Source organism: Phoenix dactylifera, unplaced genomic scaffold (genome assembly GCF_009389715.1).
Source record: "Phoenix dactylifera cultivar Barhee BC4 unplaced genomic scaffold, palm_55x_up_171113_PBpolish2nd_filt_p 000405F, whole genome shotgun sequence".
NCBI lineage: Eukaryota > Viridiplantae > Streptophyta > Magnoliopsida > Arecales > Arecaceae > Phoenix > Phoenix dactylifera.
This window is the reverse complement of record NW_024067847.1, coordinates 165,850-186,277: the sequence shown is the minus strand read 5'-3', so window position 1 is coordinate 186,277 and position 20,428 is coordinate 165,850. Positions and strand designations below refer to the sequence as shown.

The following is a 20,428-nucleotide window of genomic DNA, read 5'->3' as shown; positions in this document are numbered from 1 at the left end:
GTTCTTGCAATCTCAAGTCCCAAAAAATATTTCAGAGGTCCAAGATCCTTCATTTTGAACTGAGATTGTAAGTACATCTTAACGGAATCAATGGAAGCTATACTGTTACCTCCCACGATAATGTCATCCACATAGACCAAGAGTGCAATAAAATTATTTCAATCATGTTTGGTAAAAAGAGAGTAATCTGATGTAGATTGTTGGAAACCAAAAGCAGTAAGGGAGGATGAGAATTTGGAATACCATTGCCGTGAAGCCTGTTTGAGTCCATACAAAGATTTGTGTAGTTTGCAAACCATCTTGGTACTTGGTTGAGACTCCCCCTTCAGCTGATAACCTGGCGGCAATTCCATATAAATTTCTTCATTCAAATTCCCATGAAGAAAAGCATTGTGCACATCCATTTGATACAGAGACCATCCATGAATGGCTGCTAAAGCAAGGAAGACCCGGACTGTGCTGATTTTGGCAACCGGGCTGAAAGTTTCTTGATATTCTAGCCCCTCCCTTTGAGTATATCCTTTTGCAACTAAGCGTGCTTTATATCTATCAATGGCACCAGTGGAAGTGAGTTTAACTTTGTAAACATATTTGCATCCCACTGCTTTCTTTCCTGGTGGTAATTTAGTGACAGTCCAAGTGCCATTTTCTTCCAATGCATTCAGCTCTATTTTCATAGCATCACGCCAATGTTTATGTGCCACAGCTTCTTCATATGAACGTGGTTCCTTTGTAAGGGAAAGTGAAAGGGTGAAAGCTTTATGAAGTGGGGATAAATGTTTATAGGATAAGGAGTTGACCAAAGGGTGACTAGTAGAATGCTGAGAGGAGAAGACTTTGGTATTTGAAGTAGCAACCTGACAGTGATAGTCATGAAGATAGGTGGGGTTTTTTCTAATTCTGCTTGATCTTCTAAGTAGAACGAAAGAGTTTATATGGTCATTAACAAGAGGGATGTTCTCAGTCATAGATTCTTCAGGTCCTAACTCATGAGCATTTCCTGACCCGGGCAAAGAAGTAGAGTGTATGGTGGAATTATAGGCCAATTCGGTATCATGAAAGGGAGCTGGAATAACTAGATCATTAGGGATGGAGGATTGTATATGTGTGACAGAATTGGGGGTATGAAAAGGAAAAGTAGTCTCATGAAAGATAACATCTCTAGAGATAAATGTACTTTGATTTTCCAAGTAATATAGCTTATACCCTTTAACACCAGTAGGATACCCAATGAAGATACATTTTCTGGCTCGGGGATGAAACTTGGACCTATTGTGTTGTATGGTAGAGGCAAAACAGAGGCAGCCAAACACCTTTAAGTGATTATAGGATGGAATTGTTGAAAACAGAATTTCGTATGGTGATTTATTGTCCAGTATTGGAGTTGGAGTTCTGTTGATGATATATGTGGCTGTGAGGACTGCATCTCTCCAAAAATGGATAGGAAGAGAAGCTTGAAAGAGCAAGGCCCTAGCAACTGAGAGAAGATGTTGTTGCTTCCTCTCAGCCACTCCATTTTGTTGAGGGGTGTAAACACAAGTTTTTTGATGAAGAATTCCCATAGAATTGTAGAAATCCATCATGTTAAATTCTATGCCATTGTCTGTCCGAATTTGTTTGATATTGGCCTTGAATTGGGTTTGCACCATGTGTATGAAAGTATGTAAGATAGATCTTACTTCCGACTTCAATTTCATAAGGTAAACCCAAGTTATACGGCTATAATCATCCACAATAGTTAAAAAATAATGGAATCCTTGAGTAGAAGGATGAGAATAGGGACCCCATATATCACAGTACCCGAAGGTGTGGGCAAAGGCCGCGGACAGGCGAGACAACGTGAGGCGGAGGTCCACCATCCGGGTTGCCTTGAGGGGAGCCGTCGACGAGGGCGTCGACTTCTTCCGCCGAGGGAGGATTGTCACACCCCTGGCTATGGCGCGCGCGGGGCGTGCGCAGGCTCTGCCATGCGCAGGCCGTGGCACTGGGCGCACGGTCGGGCAGAGCGAGGAAGTGTGCAGCGGAGCACACGCGAGTGGCCAAAGGCCGGCGCTGGCCTGTGCACGGGCTGTGCGAAGGAGGAGCACAGCCGGGCCAGGCGCCAGGGCGTGCGCGGGTGTACGCACGCATGATGGCCACGGGTTCAAATGGACAAGAAGTAGAAATTGAGCTTAAAGGAAATGGCTGCCTTTTCTGTTTTGCCAAATGACAAGTGGTACAATGATTTTGTCTAATGCTTTTTCTAAGAGGAATACAGGACTGAAGTAAGTTCAGCCTTTGATCAGACAAGTGCCCCAACCTGCAGTGCCAAAGATCAAAAAGTTCTGTTGCTTTGGTTGTGTATGCTTTGGAGGTGAACCTGTTTTCCGAAAAGGTATGAGTCAAGTAGTATAGTCCTCCATGCATCTTAGCTAGACCAATCGTCTTCCAAGGAGATTGGACCTGAATGAAACAGAGGTTATCCAAGAAGACAAGACAGAGAGATGAATGTTGAGTAAGTTTACTAACGGATAACAAGTTGAAGGTGAAAGAAGGAACACAAAGAACATGCTCAAGAGTCAGTGATTCTGAGATTTTGACTGAGCCTATGTGTGTAACATCGGCTTGTGAACCATTAGGTAGTTGGACCATTGCTTTCACTTCATGATTTATAGAGGTAAGGAATTTTGTAGAATAGACCATATGGTCTGTTGCACCAGTGTCAACGATCCAAGGTACTTCATGAATTTTATGTGGCCTATGATCCATAATGTATGCAAGATGTGAATGATGCTTAGTTGAAGAAGAATCTGGGAGATGTGTGATGTTGGAAAGGCAAAGATCTATACCAGCCATATTTGAAGAAGGGGCTGAATTGCTGCCAGTTTCTGTGGTTGACCTCACCATGGGAAGAATCGGCTCTTGCTGTGTTGACGCAGAGTTAAGGCTCATCTGTGGGATTCCCGAGTTGACAAGGGCAAGGAGCTGCTGAATTTGAGCTTGGCTGAGAGACAATTGAGGTGCCGAAAGGCCTTTCCCTTGAGTTGAAGAGATGACCTGGTTTGCTGAATGAGGTGCCACAGATTTATTATTAACGGAAGGGAACTTAGTTTTAGTAAACTTGAAATTAGGGGGGAACCCAATAAGCCTATAGCACTTTTCCTTTGTATGTCCAGACTTTCCACAGTGATAGCAAGTGATCTCTGCCCTGTTCTTTGATTTGTTAAGAACAGCTGCAAGTGCAGATGATTCTGGTGCAGGGAAGATTAATTATAGCCCGAGCTTGTCTTTGTCTTTCTTCTTGTAATACTAAGGAAAAAGTTTTGTCCAAACTTGGTAGAGGACTCATGAGTATAATCTGACCTCTAACAGTGTCAAAAGTATCATTAAGTCCCATTAAAAATTGAAAGATATGATCGAGTTCCAGATCTTCTCCTACTCCTTTGAGTGCATCACATATGCAATGGCCACAAGAACAGTATGGCAGAGGTCTTTAGTTTCGTAATTCTTCCCATATAACATTTAATTGAGTGAAATATTCACTTACAGAAATAGACCCTTGAGTTATTGAACTGAGTTGCTGTTTTAGTTGATAGATCCTGACATTGTCTGGTTGTGCAAAGCGAGATTTCAGTTTGTTCCATACCTCCTTTGCTGATTTGATGAAGAGGACATTCGATGCAATCTCCTTTGAAATCGAGTTTAGTAACCAGGCAAGAATGAGATTGTTGCATAGTAACCGAGGAATATATAAGGGATCTGTGACTTCTGGAGTGGAGATGCTTCCATCAAGAAACCCGAGTTTGTTCTTAATGGAAATAGCTAGAGAAAATGATCGGCTCCATGACAGATAGTTTGAACCAACTAATGGAGGGGTGACGATCATAGTCTGGGTGTTATCAGTGTGATGAAGGAAGAATGGGCTATTTGGATCTTCGGAAGGAGTGAAGACGTGATTTGGTGAAGTTGCTGAAGCGGAAGAGATATGGGAAGCTGCAGCCATCTTACTGCTCTGATACCATGTGAGAAAATGAGGAAGAAGGAGACCTAGGAAGGATGAATCTTCAGATTAAAGAATGAATGATTCTCCTTGTTATATCTTTACAATGGATATACTCTCATATATATAGGTTTACAGCCGTATCAAAAAGGGAATAGGAATCAAATAACTAATCCTGACAAAGAATCGAAACAGCTAAACAGAAGGATTTCAAAAAAGAGTAGCCGTTGCCAACTTGTGGGTAATTTCAATTTGCCACAGGCGTGCCATGATACTCTGTTGCTCACTGTAGCAGCATATGGGAGAATGCTATACTATCCAGAATTTTGAGAAAAATTTCCGAAGCCTTTCTTTTTGTCACCAAATTTTCTCTTTAATTGATCCTCCACTGCAAGGACAGGACTTAGAGTAATCACAGTGTCCTATTATGGCTAAGCTGGGCAGTTTCCTAATTTCTGCATAATGGGATGACTTTCTTCCGCACTCATTCCAATATGTATAGTCGAATCAATGTTCGGACCATGCTCCAGTTAAACTCTGTTTTGGTTGCCCCTCAAAAGTCTAAGAATCTCTTCAGATTTGACAAAAGTTTGTTGTTGCATGATGATGCAACAGTTAATTTAGTACTAAAATTGAGAGCTGCCAAAAGTGCATTGTGAAGCTGGTCAACAAAAAAAAAAAGCTGCAGAAAGAGAGCAAAAAGAAAGGTTACTTGGCTTGGCGAAATACAATCTTTGGATCAGAAAGACGAACGAGGTCATCTATCACTTGATGAAGGAAAGTTTAGGGACTCCTATGGAAAAAAGATTCACCAAATCTATGAGGTTTATTGGAAGTAGAGGGCAAAAATCAAATGGCCATTGGAAGGTGACAATAACACTGCTTTCTTTCATAAAATTGCCAATTTTCATAGAAAGATAAGTTGGATTTCTTGTAACAACTTAGGACCTCACCCAAAATGGCCGGAAGTTATTGTTTGGGTTCCTTGATCCTGTATAAGTACCCAAGATCTACCCAGCGAATAACCGATGTGGGACTAAACGCACACCCGCACGGGTCCTCACATACTCCCCCCGTTCAAGCCCTGACGTTCTCGTCGGGCTAAGGATTCAAATCCATTCAAATCTGATCACAAACACCACGATCAGTCCATGGTCAACCCCAATGGATCAGTGCTGCAGTGTTCCCTAGTCCACATAAGTTATGGGCCACGTTCTTTCTGATACCATTTGTAACAATCCAGGACCTCACCCAAAATGGCTAGCCGGAAGGTATTGTTTGGATTCCTTGATCCTGTATAAGTACCCAAGATCTACCCAGCAAATAACCGATGTGGGACTAAACACACGCCCGCACGGGTCCTCATATTTCTGGCATTGAATGGAATGGTATAAAAATCTCTAAAATGGGGGAAATTAAAAAAAACTTTCATAAGAGTATCTTGGACTCACCTTCCTTTTCATCTTTTGATCTTCAATGGAACTGTAGTTATCTTTCACCTCACCTAGATCTAAATCACCTGGTAGCTGTTCACTCTTGAGGAAATTAGAGAGGCAGTGTTTAGTTTCAACGTGGATAAAAGCTCAGGCCTAGATGGTCTCTTCTTATTATTCAACTAGTTCTATGCTGGTAAAATTGATCTAGCTCGGCTTAATCATGCCACGCTCACTCTTATTCTCAAGGAGGAGGCGACAAAATCTTCATCGAACTTTAAGCCCATTAGTCTCATCCACAGTTGCATCAAGATCATCATGAAAGTTCTCACTAAACTGCTTCAACCCTTCAATAATGATCTTATATACCCAGCCCTGACTGCTTATATTAAAGAAAGGTCTATTATGGATAATATTTTTTGTGCTAATGAAATTTTGTTTCAGTCAAGGAAGGATGATCTTGAAGGGGTCATATGTAGGTTGGATTTCTTAAAAGCTTTTGACAGAGTCATCCTTAGATATCTCTGTATCTTCTCCGCACACGTAGAAACTTTCCTAATAGGTGGATTCAGTGGCTAGAGAACATTCTTCTTTCTTGCAAATTAGCCGTAAATGTTAATTCTAAGTTCGGGGACTAGATCTTGTGTAGACATGGTTTGAGGCAAGGTGATCCCCTTCCCTCCTATTTATTATTGTTGTTGAACTCTTGTGTAGATTACTAAATAATGTAGCCATAGCCAAGAATATTTTTGAGGGACTAGAGAGTCCTTGGATTTGTTGGGGAATGAAAATACTTCGATACGCTGATGATATACTCTTGTTTTTGTTTGGGCAAAAAACAAAGATATAGCCACCTTGAAGATTGTATTGTATAGCTTTGAATTAGTCTCAGGACTCTCGATAAATTAGCTGAAGAGTTCTATCTCATCTACTGGACAAAGCTCTATCGTGGGACCTTGTGCAATTTGGTTCAATTGCTCTATTATTCCTCTTCTTCTAAAATATATGGGTCTTCTTTTATGTGAAGGTAAGCTCTCAAAATTAAATTGGATACCTGTAAGGACCCATGCGGGCGTGTGTTTAGTCCCACATTAGTCATTCGCTGGGTAGTTCTTAGATATTTAAACATAATCAAGGAATCCTAATTATACCTTCCGGCTAGTCATTTTGGGTAAGGACCTAGGTTGTTATAAATAGTATCAGGGCAATGCATTTTAGTATTTATTTCTATATATTGTTTGATACCTGTTGCTTTTGTTAGATGACTTACTGTGTTGCTAAAAAAAGATTAAGTGTCTGTATAACATTCTTTGATTAACTATCTAAAGAAGAATATGAACTTTTAAATTTTGGAAGTGTTCACAAGGATTAAGATATAGCAATGCATGTACTAATAAATAGGAAAATTTAGAAAACCTAGACTTAACATGGGTATGTTGTGGTTTAAATCAAAGTTGCGTAGTTAAATCATGGTAAATTGAATTATTTTGACACTGGTCATACAAGATAGACTTTGATTTGAGAAGTGTTATGACTTGATTTGGAAGGAGTATCCTCTACTCTTTGAACTATAGCTACAAAAATTTCATAGACGAAATTTTTTTAACGGGGGAAGAATATGAAACGTGGACTGGGCTTGGTCTACTTAATTGGCCTAGCCATAGTTTAGCCTTTGGCTTCACGTAGGACGCACGTGTGGACGGATCAGGAGGAAGACTCCAGCCAGGAGTCCCATTGCCACCCAAAGATTGGTCGGATAAGGCCAGGATTTCCTATTTAAGGATCCCCTTCCTTGTCTTTCAAGTTCACTCAAAATCGAGCCACCGATCACAAGCTCCTCCTTCGATCTTCTTCCTCGATTTATCGCCAAAAGGAGTCACCAGACCACCTCGTCGGACCAAGGTAGGTCTTATTCTTCTTCCTTCCTCTCTCTCTTGCCATTTTAGATGATCAGGCCAGCAAATCACCGAAAAACCATCCAAAATAGGGTACCCTATTTCGGCCCCTTTTTCTTCTAGATTTCGCCACCACCAGCCACCGTTGTTGACGATGACTACGACTGAGAGCTGTCGTGGCCACCATCGCCCAGGGCTAAGCCACCATGGGCCGCCACTCCTTTCGCCCGAAGAGAAAAGGGATAGAAATACTCTCCCCTATTTGGAGGAAGAAGAAAGTCTCTCTCTTCTTTCTCTCTCTTCTCTTTCTCTTTCTTTATTTCTTTTCTCTTTATTGGACTTTCTCTCTCTATCTAGACTTTCTCTCTCTTCTTTCTTTCTTCTCTCTTCCTGCCAAACTTTCTCTCTAGAGGTGATTGGACTCCATAAGTACGACTCTTAGTGATTTTTGGATCGACCTAGGTGAAGGATCCTGACCTAGAGTCGTCAGGCAGCGTAGCTGCCCCCACCCTGGTTCTAACAAAATACTGTTAGATTTGGTCACCTCCAATCTATATTGAACCATTTGTACCTAGTTTGAACATGATCAGATGAGTTTTGCCTTGATTATACCAACCGAGGTGTCGGGCACTCCCGCTTGGTTAGCCCTATAAGGGTATATAACAACCCAGAATTTCACCCAAAATTGCTAGCCAGAAGTTACTATTTGGGTTCCTTGATCCTGTATAAATACCCAAGATCTACCCAGCGAATAACCAATGTGGGACTAAACACATGTGAGGACCAGCCCACACATAGTGGACTAATGGGCCAAGCCCAATGTGGCTGGCCCATCTGAAAATCCAAGTAGCCTTTCGGGAAGAAGATGGAGGCGGTAATCGCCAGCTGTTCGGCGGTTACAACCGCCTGACAGCCACGATCACCACCACTCTTCTTCCTCCCCACCGAATGCTATAAGAACCAGGGGCTCTTCTCACGGATGTTTCATTCCTCACCTCACTGCCCCTCACTCCCTTTTTCTCCTGCTACAAGGAACTGAAGAGTAGGGATATGAGCCGCCGGAGGGAACATCACAGGGTTGTCCCGGAACTAGGTAAGTCCCTGACTTCTTCTTCCATTGTAATATGCAAGTAGATCTAGCTTAATCATGAAACAACAAGATATAGAGAACGAAATATAAGAGATCAAAAACAGGAAAAAGGGAAAGAATGAAAACAAAAGAAAAAGAATAGGAAGAATAAGAATAAGAAGAAGAAGAGGAAAAGAAGGGGAAGAGCCTACCTAGGGTCCCCAGATGTGGATCCGGTGCAGTGAACTCAGCCGCGGGTTTTTCTTGGTCGCGGCTTCCGTGGGGGTGGGTCTCTCCCCCACCCGCAGTGGGGACGAAGGAGGAGCCGCCGGCTCCGACCGCAGACTCTGCGGGCTTCGGTCGGAGCTGCGGTGGGACGGAGGCCCCTTCTTCTCAAGGGGGTGGTTCCGACCCACATTTGCACCAAAGAATGGAGAGGGGGCCGGCTGCTGCGGGCGCGGCCACGGGTTCGGCCGTGGGCGCCGCCGGTCGCGACCGACCTCTTCCATGAGGGGGAGTCGCCCTCCTCCCTTCTGAAGAGAAGATGGAAGAAGAAGAAGGGGGGATCGGCTGCTACAGGCCGAGCCGCGGGCGATGTTGGCTGGCCGCCGATTTCCCCGACCTCGAACCTGTTTCCCTCCCAAGCACTCCCACGAGCTTCCTCGCTTCATGTGAGAAGAGGAGAAGAGGAGGAGGAGATCGGGAAGGGAAGAAGAAAGGAGAAGAGAAGAAGAAAAGAAAGAAGAGGGAGGAAGCTTCGGGAACGGAGAAGAGAAGAAAAAGAAAGAAAAAGAAAAAGAAAAGAAAAAAGAAAAGAAAAGAAAAGAAAAGAAAAGAAGGAAAGAAGGAAAAGAAAAGAAGAAAGAAAAATAAATAAAAAATGGCTGTGGGCCGAAATGGGTCTGATTCCGAAGTGGGCTTCAAATAAACTTGGCTTTAGAAGCCTGAAGCCGGGCTGGGCCCTGATTCAAGCCTAGTGTTTTTAAAACCAAAACTAACTGGGCTTGAAGAGCTCAAATTTTAATATAGGGACTAAATTGAATATATTTTGAGGCTAGGTTCCCTTCAAATTAATTAGAAATGATAAGGTTTAATTATAAATTAACTAATTGTGTTTCTGGGCCTGAATACAAATGGGCCCAGTAATTGAATCAGGCCAAGAGCCTGATCGAGAACCCAATTAAACTTTGGGCCTGAATGCAAATGGGCCCTGACCTGAACCAGAGAGCAATTGGGTCAAACCCGAACCAGAAGGTGAACCAGACCTGAACCAGGAATTTAATCAAATCCGAACCAGGAAGTAGATTAGACCAGAACCAGAAATTGAATTGGGCCCTGGGCCTGAACTAGAAATTAAATTGGTCTATGGACCCGAAATAAAATTGAGTCCTATGGATGGGTGGTAAATGACTTTAAGATTATAAATAAATAGAAATTAAATATGCAAGTGACATGTAATTTAATGATCTTGCCAGGTATTGGAGAATTGGCATTTGGTGAGCAAATTAAAGTAAGTAACCTGTCTTAATCTTATTATGGATCATGTATCACGTTTTATAAGATGAAAAAATATTATTTATGCAATTAGAATTATGTATAAGAATTATGGAAAAAGTACCTGATATAATCTTATGTTTTATCAAATACTTGTGATTACTCGATTATGAAATTGTATATGATTATTTATGTTTTCACAAAATTAGGATCAAGCATGTGTTAGCAAATGATTACATGGATACATAGCATCCATCATTATTATTATTATTATATTATGTACACATGATTATGATGATGTAGAAAGATGCATAGAAAAATAAAGTTTTCAGCATGATCATGAGTTTGATTTAGCATGATGCCATTATTCACTTTCCAATGTATCTATGAGAAAATATTTATGAAAAACATGATATGTTTTAAAGACTCTCAGATCGCTATGCACGACCCCCGCCAGTGGGTAACAGTAACTAGGCATATGACCCCCGCCAGTGGGTAAAAGTAACTTGGCTTTACGACCCCCGCCAGTGGGTAATAGTAACTGAAAGATGACCCTGCAGTGTTAAAGGCCTTGCCGTGGGAATAAGAGCGGCCATAGCTACACTATCATCTGAGAGTATGAATTTTAAAGTATGGAATAATGGCAAAAGTTTTATGATGCATAAATGGCAAAAGTTTTATGATGCATAAATGCAAAAGTTTTATGATGCATAATCATATTTATGAAGTTGCATAAATGGACATGCATAGTTTTATGACTGGTTGGATTATTTGAAATATTTACTTTATTAAAAACACAGATTTCAAAGCATGATTAATGATGAGTACGGATTTCAAAGCAAGAATAATGATAAGTACGGATTTCAAAGCAGTGAATAAAGACAAAAGGTTTACATCTGGTTTGATTATAAAAAATGCTTTCTTTATTACAACCGTTAGTTTCTTAAAATAATGCACTAGTATGAAAAATATTATGCTTGATCCGATAAGATTATGCATTGTTACTTACTGAGCTTTATAGCTCATACCCATTTATTTATGTTCTTACAGATGAATAGGAGATGCTAGGAACGAGGAGCGTGACATGCTTCAGGGTTATGGGGAAAAGAAAATGACACATTAAATGTTGCTATTTTTAGATGCTTTGTAATCAATCTTTTATTGATGAAACATTTGAAGTTTTAAAGTGGCTGCGTGTTATTGCGGGCAAAGGTTTGCAATAGCACGGTCGTGTCATGATCCGAATTCGGGGCGTGACAACACACGCCCGCACGAGTCCTCACATACTTTCCCCGTTCAAGCCCTGACGTCTTCGTCAGTCTAACGGTTCAAATCCATTCAAATATAATCACAAACACCATGATCGGCTCATGGTTAGCCCCAATGGATCCGTGCCGCAGTGTCCCCTAGTCCACATAGGTTATGGGCCAGGTCCGCTCTGATACCATTTATAACAACCCGGGATCTCACCCAAAATGGCTAGCCGGAAGTTACTATTTGGGTTCCTTATCCTGTATAAATACTCAAGATCTACCCAGTGAATAACCGATGTGGGACTAAATACACGCCTGCACGGGTCCTCACATATAGTATCGGTGTGAGGCCTAATAGTCCCACATCGGAAAGACTCGTTCTAGAGCCTGGACATATGAGGCGGGTGTCTCCTAATCCTGCAGACGCGTTTTGGGTGAAAAACAAAATCGGAGAGAGGTGAAGGATGCTTGCGTGAAGCCTTAGAACCGGACAATATCTAGCAAGGGAGCCCCGTGTTCCCCCCTCATATGGCCCCCACGTGGGCACTAGGTGCCTCACGTGCCTCGCAGAGGCGGGGGCGTGACACTAACCTAGTGGGAATAGACCTGGATGGTGGGATCGGTCTTCAGAACTCGATATGCTTTCAAGATCTGGTGTCTACGCTCTGCTGGATCTGTAATCCTATTTAGAAAGAGAAAAATAAAAAAGTGGAGGAAAGAGAGAAAGAAAGATAATAATGAGAGATAGATAATGAGAGAGAAAGAGAGAGGACGTGAGGCAAGGGATGCTGGCGACCTGGTTGTGGCAATGACGGAAGGCTTGCCAGAGGCGTGGAGCGGCGCTCGACAGGCAGCAGCCGGCGATAGTGGCGGCCGGCAGAGATGGACAAAATAAGGGAAGATAAGAAGGGGGGAAGGGTCTCAAGTCAACTGAAAATAGAAGGATAGGGACTCGATCTGGGAAGAAAAGAGAGGGTGATGGAGGGCTCAGCGGTATGCATGGCTTCCTCGGTGTGCACAGAGACAATGTTCTTACCTCTGCTTCAAGGAAGAACAAAAAGAACAGGGGTGATACATTGGGTTGAAAAACAGAGGCAAAAGGGCTTTATTTTAAGGTTATCATGGATGTCAATCTCGCCCGCATGTTGAGGAGAAGAAAGTAAGGAGAAGGGCGCGATCTGCCCCTCCTTGGCTGGCTCCAGCAAATAAGGAAAGGAAGAAATCTCCTTTTTTTTTTTTGGTCAAATGGCATTTCATTTCAAATAATTCTAGCGTGAGTATAATCTGCCGGATCAAGTGAAAGTAAATAATACAAAGAGTGTGGAATGCATGCCAAGCTCGTCCAAATAATCTTTTTGGAGTGCCAGACTATATAGGAGGTGACTTAGTCTGCTGCACTGTTCGCCTTCTGATACATATGAGCTATCTAGAAGGAGATGAACTCCCGCACCAATCTACGTATGTCTCGTATCAGAGCTTCCGGCTTTGCCTCTGTTGCCAAAGCCCTTCCCTGTTAGGCCAAACAAGAACGGAAAAAAAAGGCAAGCTGGCTGCATAAGATGGCAAGCTGGTTGGGAGAGAAAAGGGAATGGATTCAGGGGAGGAAAGCCAGCCCTCCTCTATTTCAGGCCGTTACACCTTGTGTCTGCTTAGTGTTAGAATGGCTTCAAACAATGAAAACAAAGTAGCAAGAGATGGAGATAGGCCTCCTAAGCCATGGTTCAAGTTGCCTAAAGGTTACATACTTTAACATGGCGCTATCAAATATTAATTGCATCTTTTAAGGAATGGAGGATGCTGCAAGTGAGTATGTTAGCTGTCAAAATAGTGAACAAACATTGCACAGTTGGAAGTTTTGCAGCAACGGATGATATAAGCAGCTTTCTTGCTGTTGCTATTTTTCCTCTTCGCTTTGGGACGCGAGGGAGTTTTGAAGGACCTTCGGCAAAAAAGTATTTAGCTGGGTCCTGTCTGAAGTGGACCTATGGGTGTCTAATACTGTCATTTCATAAAACTGGCTGATTTGGGATATTACTGTTGTATCTCCAAACATGACTTCTGCGGACTAGGTTATTTGAAATTAATGTTTCCACTCCTGCTTGAATGTAGGGTATGTTCGCTGAATCTCCTTCAAATCCTTAAAAAAAAATCTCCTTGATGGCGTCTTGTATAAACTCTCAGGTTTTGTAGAGTTATTTTATTCTTTAGAAGTTACGTTTTGCAATTTAATGTTGATCAATTACTTGTTCTCAATTTCTCCTATTTCATTGCCTTAATGTTCAAACAAGAATCTTATTTTATTTTTAACAGAGGGTTCAGAGCTCCGGGGCACTGCAATTTGAGAAATTTATATTAGAAATATGATTTGAATTGTTTATGTTGTTCATAGTACTGATGTGCTTTATATACAAGTTGAGCTCTCAGATAGTAGAATACAACAACAAAATTTTATAATTATGAAAAAGATACTAGGGACTAGATACAATATAATACAATAGCAAAATTCTATAATTTGATATAAATACTAAATTTGAATATAACAATTAGATCCTATGATTTTTGGAGATTGATCTAAGCTGATATATCAAGATTGTGCATACAATATGTGGCAGTTATGATATCCAATATCCTATATACTGTAATAAGTGAGATTGTGCATAATTATGAGTTGTAATACAATTGACTAGAAGTCCTTTACTTCCTCCACCATTACTCAAAAAAAGAAGAAGAAGCAAGAAACGTATAAATTATAAATTATCTGAGATATGGCTAAATGTAGTTATATACATGCCAACTTATTTTCTATCTGATCTGGTGCTGATCTCTTGTAACATATGTGGTTGTCTAACATCATATTGAAAATGATTTCAAGCGGCCAGATTCTTTTTATAGATCTTTTGTTATTGCTAGTGTTGTCATTTGCTCTAAAAGGGATTTGTAATCCTCCCTCCTAGTCTTTTTGTAGCATTAACTATTCTTGCTTTCTCAATCTGTGAAGGCCTTGTATGCATAAACTACTATATTTACGATGGCTTTTTACATCATCTGCTGTGAATTCTCTGTGAAAGTTACTGCTTTCTTCTGAAAAATTCTGTGTCCTGGAGCTAGAATGGACAGGGGATCATAAATAGCTTTCCTTCGGGCAAATATCTCCCAGCTGGCCCCAAAGTGGGCTTTCCACTCTTCCTTCGTGGTGTAGTGCGGCAAGTATTGCTTCATTCTGATACCTGCTTTCTTACAGAAGTCTAAAATCTTATCGTTCTGTTTCAGTGCATGCTCTAAACTGTCATGATCTGATAAAGACGGTGCCGAGGAAAGGAATGCCACCAGGTAGAAGACTTCCTCATCTGGAATGACCGCTGATGTTCTATTGTCCCACCTGCAGCCAAAACATACAGTTTAAACCATTGGCAACTGGTGATTTTAACATGGTATGACAACAGAGGTCTTGAGTTCGAACCCTGTCTCTGCACTCTTTAACCCCATTATTAAAAATTTCACATGTTGGGCTCACCCATTAAAGAGAAGTCCGGCCCACATGTGAGGGGAAGTATAAGAAAATATAAAATATATAAATAAATCTATCTCATCCTATCAGCTTAAGCTTTTGGGATAAGCGGTGATTATAACATGTTAGGGGATGACAGTGGGCAGGCAAATTAAATTACTTGGATCTGTTAAGTGGATACAGGAGTATGGGACCATTGCTGCTATCAGTAAGAATTTTGCCTAGGACTTCTTTAGCGAAGTCATGGATTCTGGTTCTTGGTATGAGAAGATTTAACCATGGGTGTGGAACTTCCCACAAGCCTTGGGACCTCAACTTCACTTCAGAGACATGTACTCTGTCCAAGAACTCCATGTACGACACCTCTGACTGGAACAAGGTGGATGGTATGTACCGAAGTTTAGACAGAAGTGTTTCAACTTCCTGCAATCAAAGAGGACAATTTGATCTTAGAAACCATTCTTTCATTTTTTTTCTTCTGCACTCTCATGCTTCAGCAATCATGGAGATGATGTTGGTTGGAGAGGGTCACCTGGTTCATCATCTCAGTTTCGTCGGGATTGAAGTTTTTAGTCATCTCAAGGCAGAACAGGATCCTCCCGTCGGAGTTGAATTGGCCGGCTTGAACAGGGTCCTTCGGGTTGAACGAAGATCTCCAATTGTTCAGAAGTCCTGTCCTGTTTATTATTACAAAGCCTTCGATGTAGTCGAAAGTCTTCTCTTCTGATATTAGCATTTCCTGGTCCTCAGTAAAGCTGGTGAAATCCGAGTATAAAACTCTTATCCACTTCACCTGTGAGAAATTCATGGTAGCCTCGTTAGGAATGGTTGCCATTGCTCTGGTTGCTGCTATCATTATACTATCGAAACTGGAAATATATCCTTTATATTACCATCTTTGGGGCTGGTTCAAGTGCAATTCTGGCCCTGGTGATGATTCCAAACTGACCTAAACCTCCAAGAACACCAAAGAAGAGGTCAGCATTCTCCTTGGTAGAGCAGTTCGTTATTTCTCCTGTTCCTGCACTCAATACTAAGAGAATCAAATGGAAAGATCTAATGCTGTTACATTGAACAACTTGTACTACTGCTCATGAGATGAAACCTGTTACAACTTGCAGCTGGTGGACGTTGCTGATCTGCGGCCCATGCCGGAAGGCCTGCCCACTGATCCCAGCATTCGACAGCGTGCCCCCGACGGTAAGGTGGAGGTAGTCAGTCCAGGATTTCGGTGCGAGGCCATGCTTAAGGCTCTCCAGTAGAACATGGATCCACAGTTCACCTCCGGAGGCATCGACATATGGGAAATCTCCGGCATGCACCTGGGTCTCGGTTGCTCGAAGATACTTCATGTGGACGACAACACCCCCAGGCGCTTGAGCCTGGCCTTGCAGCGAATGCCCATGGCCTCGAGCTGCAACCGCGAGCTTGGAGCGCGGGCCCATTTGAAAGACATGCTTTACCGTGGCTGAGATATCGGCAACTGATCGAGGATAAAGGACTGCTGATGGTAAGAATTGGAAGCGGTTGCCGAAGTCTTTGGCGGCATGGGAGATATTATGGAAGCTGAGATGGCCCTCGAGAGCTAGTGTTCTGAGGGAGGAAGGCACGTCAGGGTCAGAAACATGCATGGCGATACCGCTGAGTACTAAGACCATGAAGAGTTTAAGGAAGCCGACGTTCTGTTGTCTATGGCAATGCATGGGTGATGGTCTCATGACTACTAATGATGGTGGCAATTGGGTCGGAAGAGGATGGGGGGAGGGGTGTGGGAAGAGCAGAGGAAACGAAGGGAAAGGTGTATTTTAAAGGGAGAGGTAAGGGGGGAGGGGTGTTTGCGGGGTTGGGTTATTGGGTAGTGGTATGGTCAACCAATCTTCTTCTTGTGCGTGTGATAGAATCCGTAAGAGGACCGGCTACTTGGATGGGGGAGTGTTGAAGATCTCTTTTTGAAACCTCCGCTTTCCGCTTTTTGTGTTCTGTTTTCAGGAAGAGAGATGTTAGCTAAAGCAAAGGAGATAGTGATGCTTGTGCGAGGAGAAATTATATCCTATACCAGATGATGGTGCTAGTTTTATGGATCTTATTTATCAAGTGCTCATCTTGATGCAGTCAAAGAAATAAAATATCTATGATGGATATGTTATACCGTGGTGTAAGATATAATTTTTTATATGTATGTGTGTATGCGTGTGAAGAGAAAGAGAAAGAGAGAAGGAAACAGAAGGGCTTCTCCCACACGTTCTCAAGTCCAAGTGCAATCACCCAAGGGTCCAGAGGTTCTAGAATTTTTACCATGGCCTTATCGGCCCCACCAGGAGCTAGTGGGGGATTCCGAGATCCTGGTGGTGGGGGTGGAGGCACAGGGATGATATACCTTTCAAAAGAGAGAGGTCAGTTGAATTAAAAATGGTTGCTCTTCTGAAACTTGTGGTCCTTACTTCCCGGCCTAGGGACAAGACTCAATAAACAAAACCATCTTCCCCCGGAGTCAATAGGAACACATTGAAGAAGGTCTCATGATTGGGCCAAGCGACTCCAATGCATCCATGGTGTGACATGTTGTGGTGGGGTGTGCATGCAACAGTAGTCAAAGGTTAAACCACTAGCTGTTAACCCTAATGCGGGGACATATGGGACCATAATCATCATTCTTGAGCTGTTAAATCTTGACCTGGACTCGACCTGTTTATTTGAATGCAAAGACATGGGTCTATATATCTTTTTCTCTTTGAACTATTTCCGTTCAGATTTAATTAGGTCCAACCAAATTATCCCATCTGCTTTAAAACTAAAGCTAAATTGCGTTGGAGACCAGCTATAGGACCCTAGGATAGACCGATAAGCTGGCTCAGGTCAAAATTAGGTATCGGTGCCGGGCGGCTGACCCACTCGCACCCTAGCTAACTAGCTCTACTTCAGTATGAAGTATAAGCAGTGCTAAAGCTTTGTTTTTTTTATTTAGCAATGCGATGATACCATCATGTAGCTATGCAAATGGCAATCCTTTATCAGGGAGTAGTTGATGCCTGTACACTAGTTTTAGCCAACCGTGGCCTAACATCCAGTTGTGTGCAAGTAACAAAGCTTAGAACCTCCCTTTGATTAGTTTTTCAGCCTCTTTCTTCGTGTATGCTTCCTTAACAACAAGCGTACGAGGATTTTATAGTGGGATACGGTATCCGGGTCTCTTTTTTTGCACCAATGATAGAGGGAAGAAGCCCACAGATTGCAGAAAGGTCAAAAAAGATGTGTCACATTTTTCTCATGCTAGCTCGATGGGGCTATTAAGCCTTTTTTGTGGGGCAGAAAGAGAAACTTGAAGTCATCTCTATTTAAAAAAAACTTGCGTTTCCTTTTGGCAGTCATCAAGCTTGAGTTCATGAAAGGTCAATGGCAAAGCTGAAAGTGGGTTGGGGAGATTGCAGGCGATCTTGTCTCGACCAAATTTTGACCGGGCCTACGCTCGCAATTTGGATCCATGGATCTACCCTAGTCCCCATCTTTATGGAGGAAAAGTGGACTTTTTTTGAGCGAAAATGGAGAAAAAATGGAGTAACCAAACCCCAATATTGCATATGATTTGTAGTGGTTCAAAAATTAGGGTTGGGTTAGGCCTTAATGCAACATTGGCCATCCTTGTGCAACACATAGGCACATGTTGCCTTTGGCAAATATCTTGTGCATATCGAATCATGATAAATGTCTACAAAAATATTAGCGTTTTCTTTTCTTTGAAGCAAAAGTTTAAGTGATATAAAAAATCAGTTCTAATCAAGCTAGATTTAGTATTATAAACTAACCCAAATTCCATGGAATAAATAATGTGATATAAGTCCAACTTCTGCTTTGTGAACCACTTTGGACCACTTATGCATGATGCTCCAGCGTACCTACAAGAAGAAAATTCTGAAGGACAATTTGATTAGACTAGTTCGAACCTTTGGCACCTTTCAATCCACCAAGGGATGAAAGAATAAAGTCTGATCATGTTTGAAGCCAGAATTAGAATCTGGCGTAGCTAGGGGTGGGCTTGGAATCCCACATGCAGACATCAATTCCGATTCATATCAAGAAAACTTAAATGCTTGATCCAATTGAATAAGAACTAGTTGAGCTAAACAAATAACTAGTGATTATAAAAGATTATGGCAAAATATGAAGACCAAGCTTAATTTGTCCAAGGCTAAATTAACCCAATCTAACTCATTTAGCACGTTGACAGAAATGTGAAACATGACATAAAAAAAAAAAAAAAACGATGCTTTGATCATGGCTGACACCCATCTTGCCTACGGAGCTATCACAACCAAGAAATAAAAAAATGTGGGGCTTTCAACAGGTTGGGTGAAGGGTTGGCAGGCCGTGTCTTAGGTGTTTGAAGGAAGCAATTCCAGAGGAGATGATAGCCGCATAAAAGGAAAAGAAAACCGTGTTTCTCTACCTTTTTGTTAGAAAAAAACGTGTTTCCTTTATGTGCTTCTATTTTGCTCCATTGGCTTAAGATGTGGTACTATATCTTGAGAAATTATACCCTATTCCTTGCATATCATATAACCGTGCACCATGCTAATCATCTCATCTTCTTTCTATGGGCTCGTCTTCATGATTGGCTTATGGCAAAGAAACGAGATGATTCTGGTGTGGTGCACAAATCATATTGGTGCATGCGGTGTAGAGTATTATTTGTCCTACATCTTTTAGAAGTCCAGCAAGATATGGCAACCTATATGTACTACTCATTACTATTGCCACATCATCAGCCTCATCATAATCATCGACTCCACCACCATTAACAATATCATGCCATGTGAGACTAAATAATCCATTCTGCGGAGTGGTTTAAGAAACCAGGAGGGCCACCTAGGATCAATGGGGTAAGGGGATAATAAACTTGAGGATCATTTCATGTCTCCTCCAACTCACCACATTCAATTGACATCTTGTCTCCTTGCCTCTCTCTCCAGCCTTTTCTCAGCAAAACAACCCACCCTATTCATCCTGCCTCTTTGTCATTGCCAAGTCATCTCCTATAACCCCTACCATCTATTCATTGTGGTTGCATATTCTCCCTGCCCTTCACAACTTTCTTGGGTGATATAATTGATAAATATGAAAGACATTTCTCAACAATGTTGGCACACCTTGTAATGATGAATTCTTTACAAGTGATCATGCAATAACTAGTGCAAATATAAATTATTTGAAATAGCATACCAAATTTAAAATATAGACCGATTTTTCGTATCATTCTACATAATGTGCATCACAATCTTAAATGGTTGACCTTTGCACCAAGAAAAATATTGTGTTTCCTTTATTTTATTAGATAACTCAATCCAAGGTCAGTAATAGACTCTTCAACCAAGAAAAAGAAAAAAAAATCAAACAAAGCGATGGATGCACGTCCTAGTTCATTTAATCAATGATTTGACTATTTGAGCGAATCTTACTAGCATCGAGCTCTAAACATAAATTTCTTTGTGACATAAGGTTGACTTCACTATCTAATTTAGTACAGAATATAAAAATAAACATTCTAAGAGGCTTTGCATCTGAAAGGAAAAAAAGAATGGATACATGGATGCACGCTATCTTATGCTTGACCAATGATATGAGGGCTGCTGCACTAGCATTATGCTTCGAATACGAAAATCTAAATAATAAAAAATAAACTTTGCTATATGATATAGTGCTATCTGAAAGCCATTCCACTAAAAAAGACCATTTAACAAAAATAAATCCATACAAGATATGAAATTTGAATAGGAATTAGCTGACCCCTTCAAGTATTTGG

The 20,428-nt window shown here is 41.5% G+C and overlaps 1 protein-coding gene across 1 annotated transcript; it reads right to left on the bottom strand.

Moving 5' to 3' along the window:
* Positions 1–13,757: 13,757 nt before the first annotated feature.
* LOC120105956 (cytokinin dehydrogenase 4-like) lies at positions 13,758–16,748 on the bottom strand. Its single transcript, XM_039118751.1, has 5 exons — positions 15,737–16,748; positions 15,525–15,652; positions 15,164–15,424; positions 14,792–15,054; positions 13,758–14,502 (listed from the first exon to the last, which is right to left on the bottom strand). Exons 1-5 carry the CDS (start codon positions 16,347–16,349, stop codon positions 14,160–14,162), a joined length of 1,608 nt encoding a protein of 535 aa, XP_038974679.1. The 5' UTR covers positions 16,350–16,748; the 3' UTR covers positions 13,758–14,159.
* Between the last annotated feature and the right edge of the window lie 3,680 nt (positions 16,749–20,428).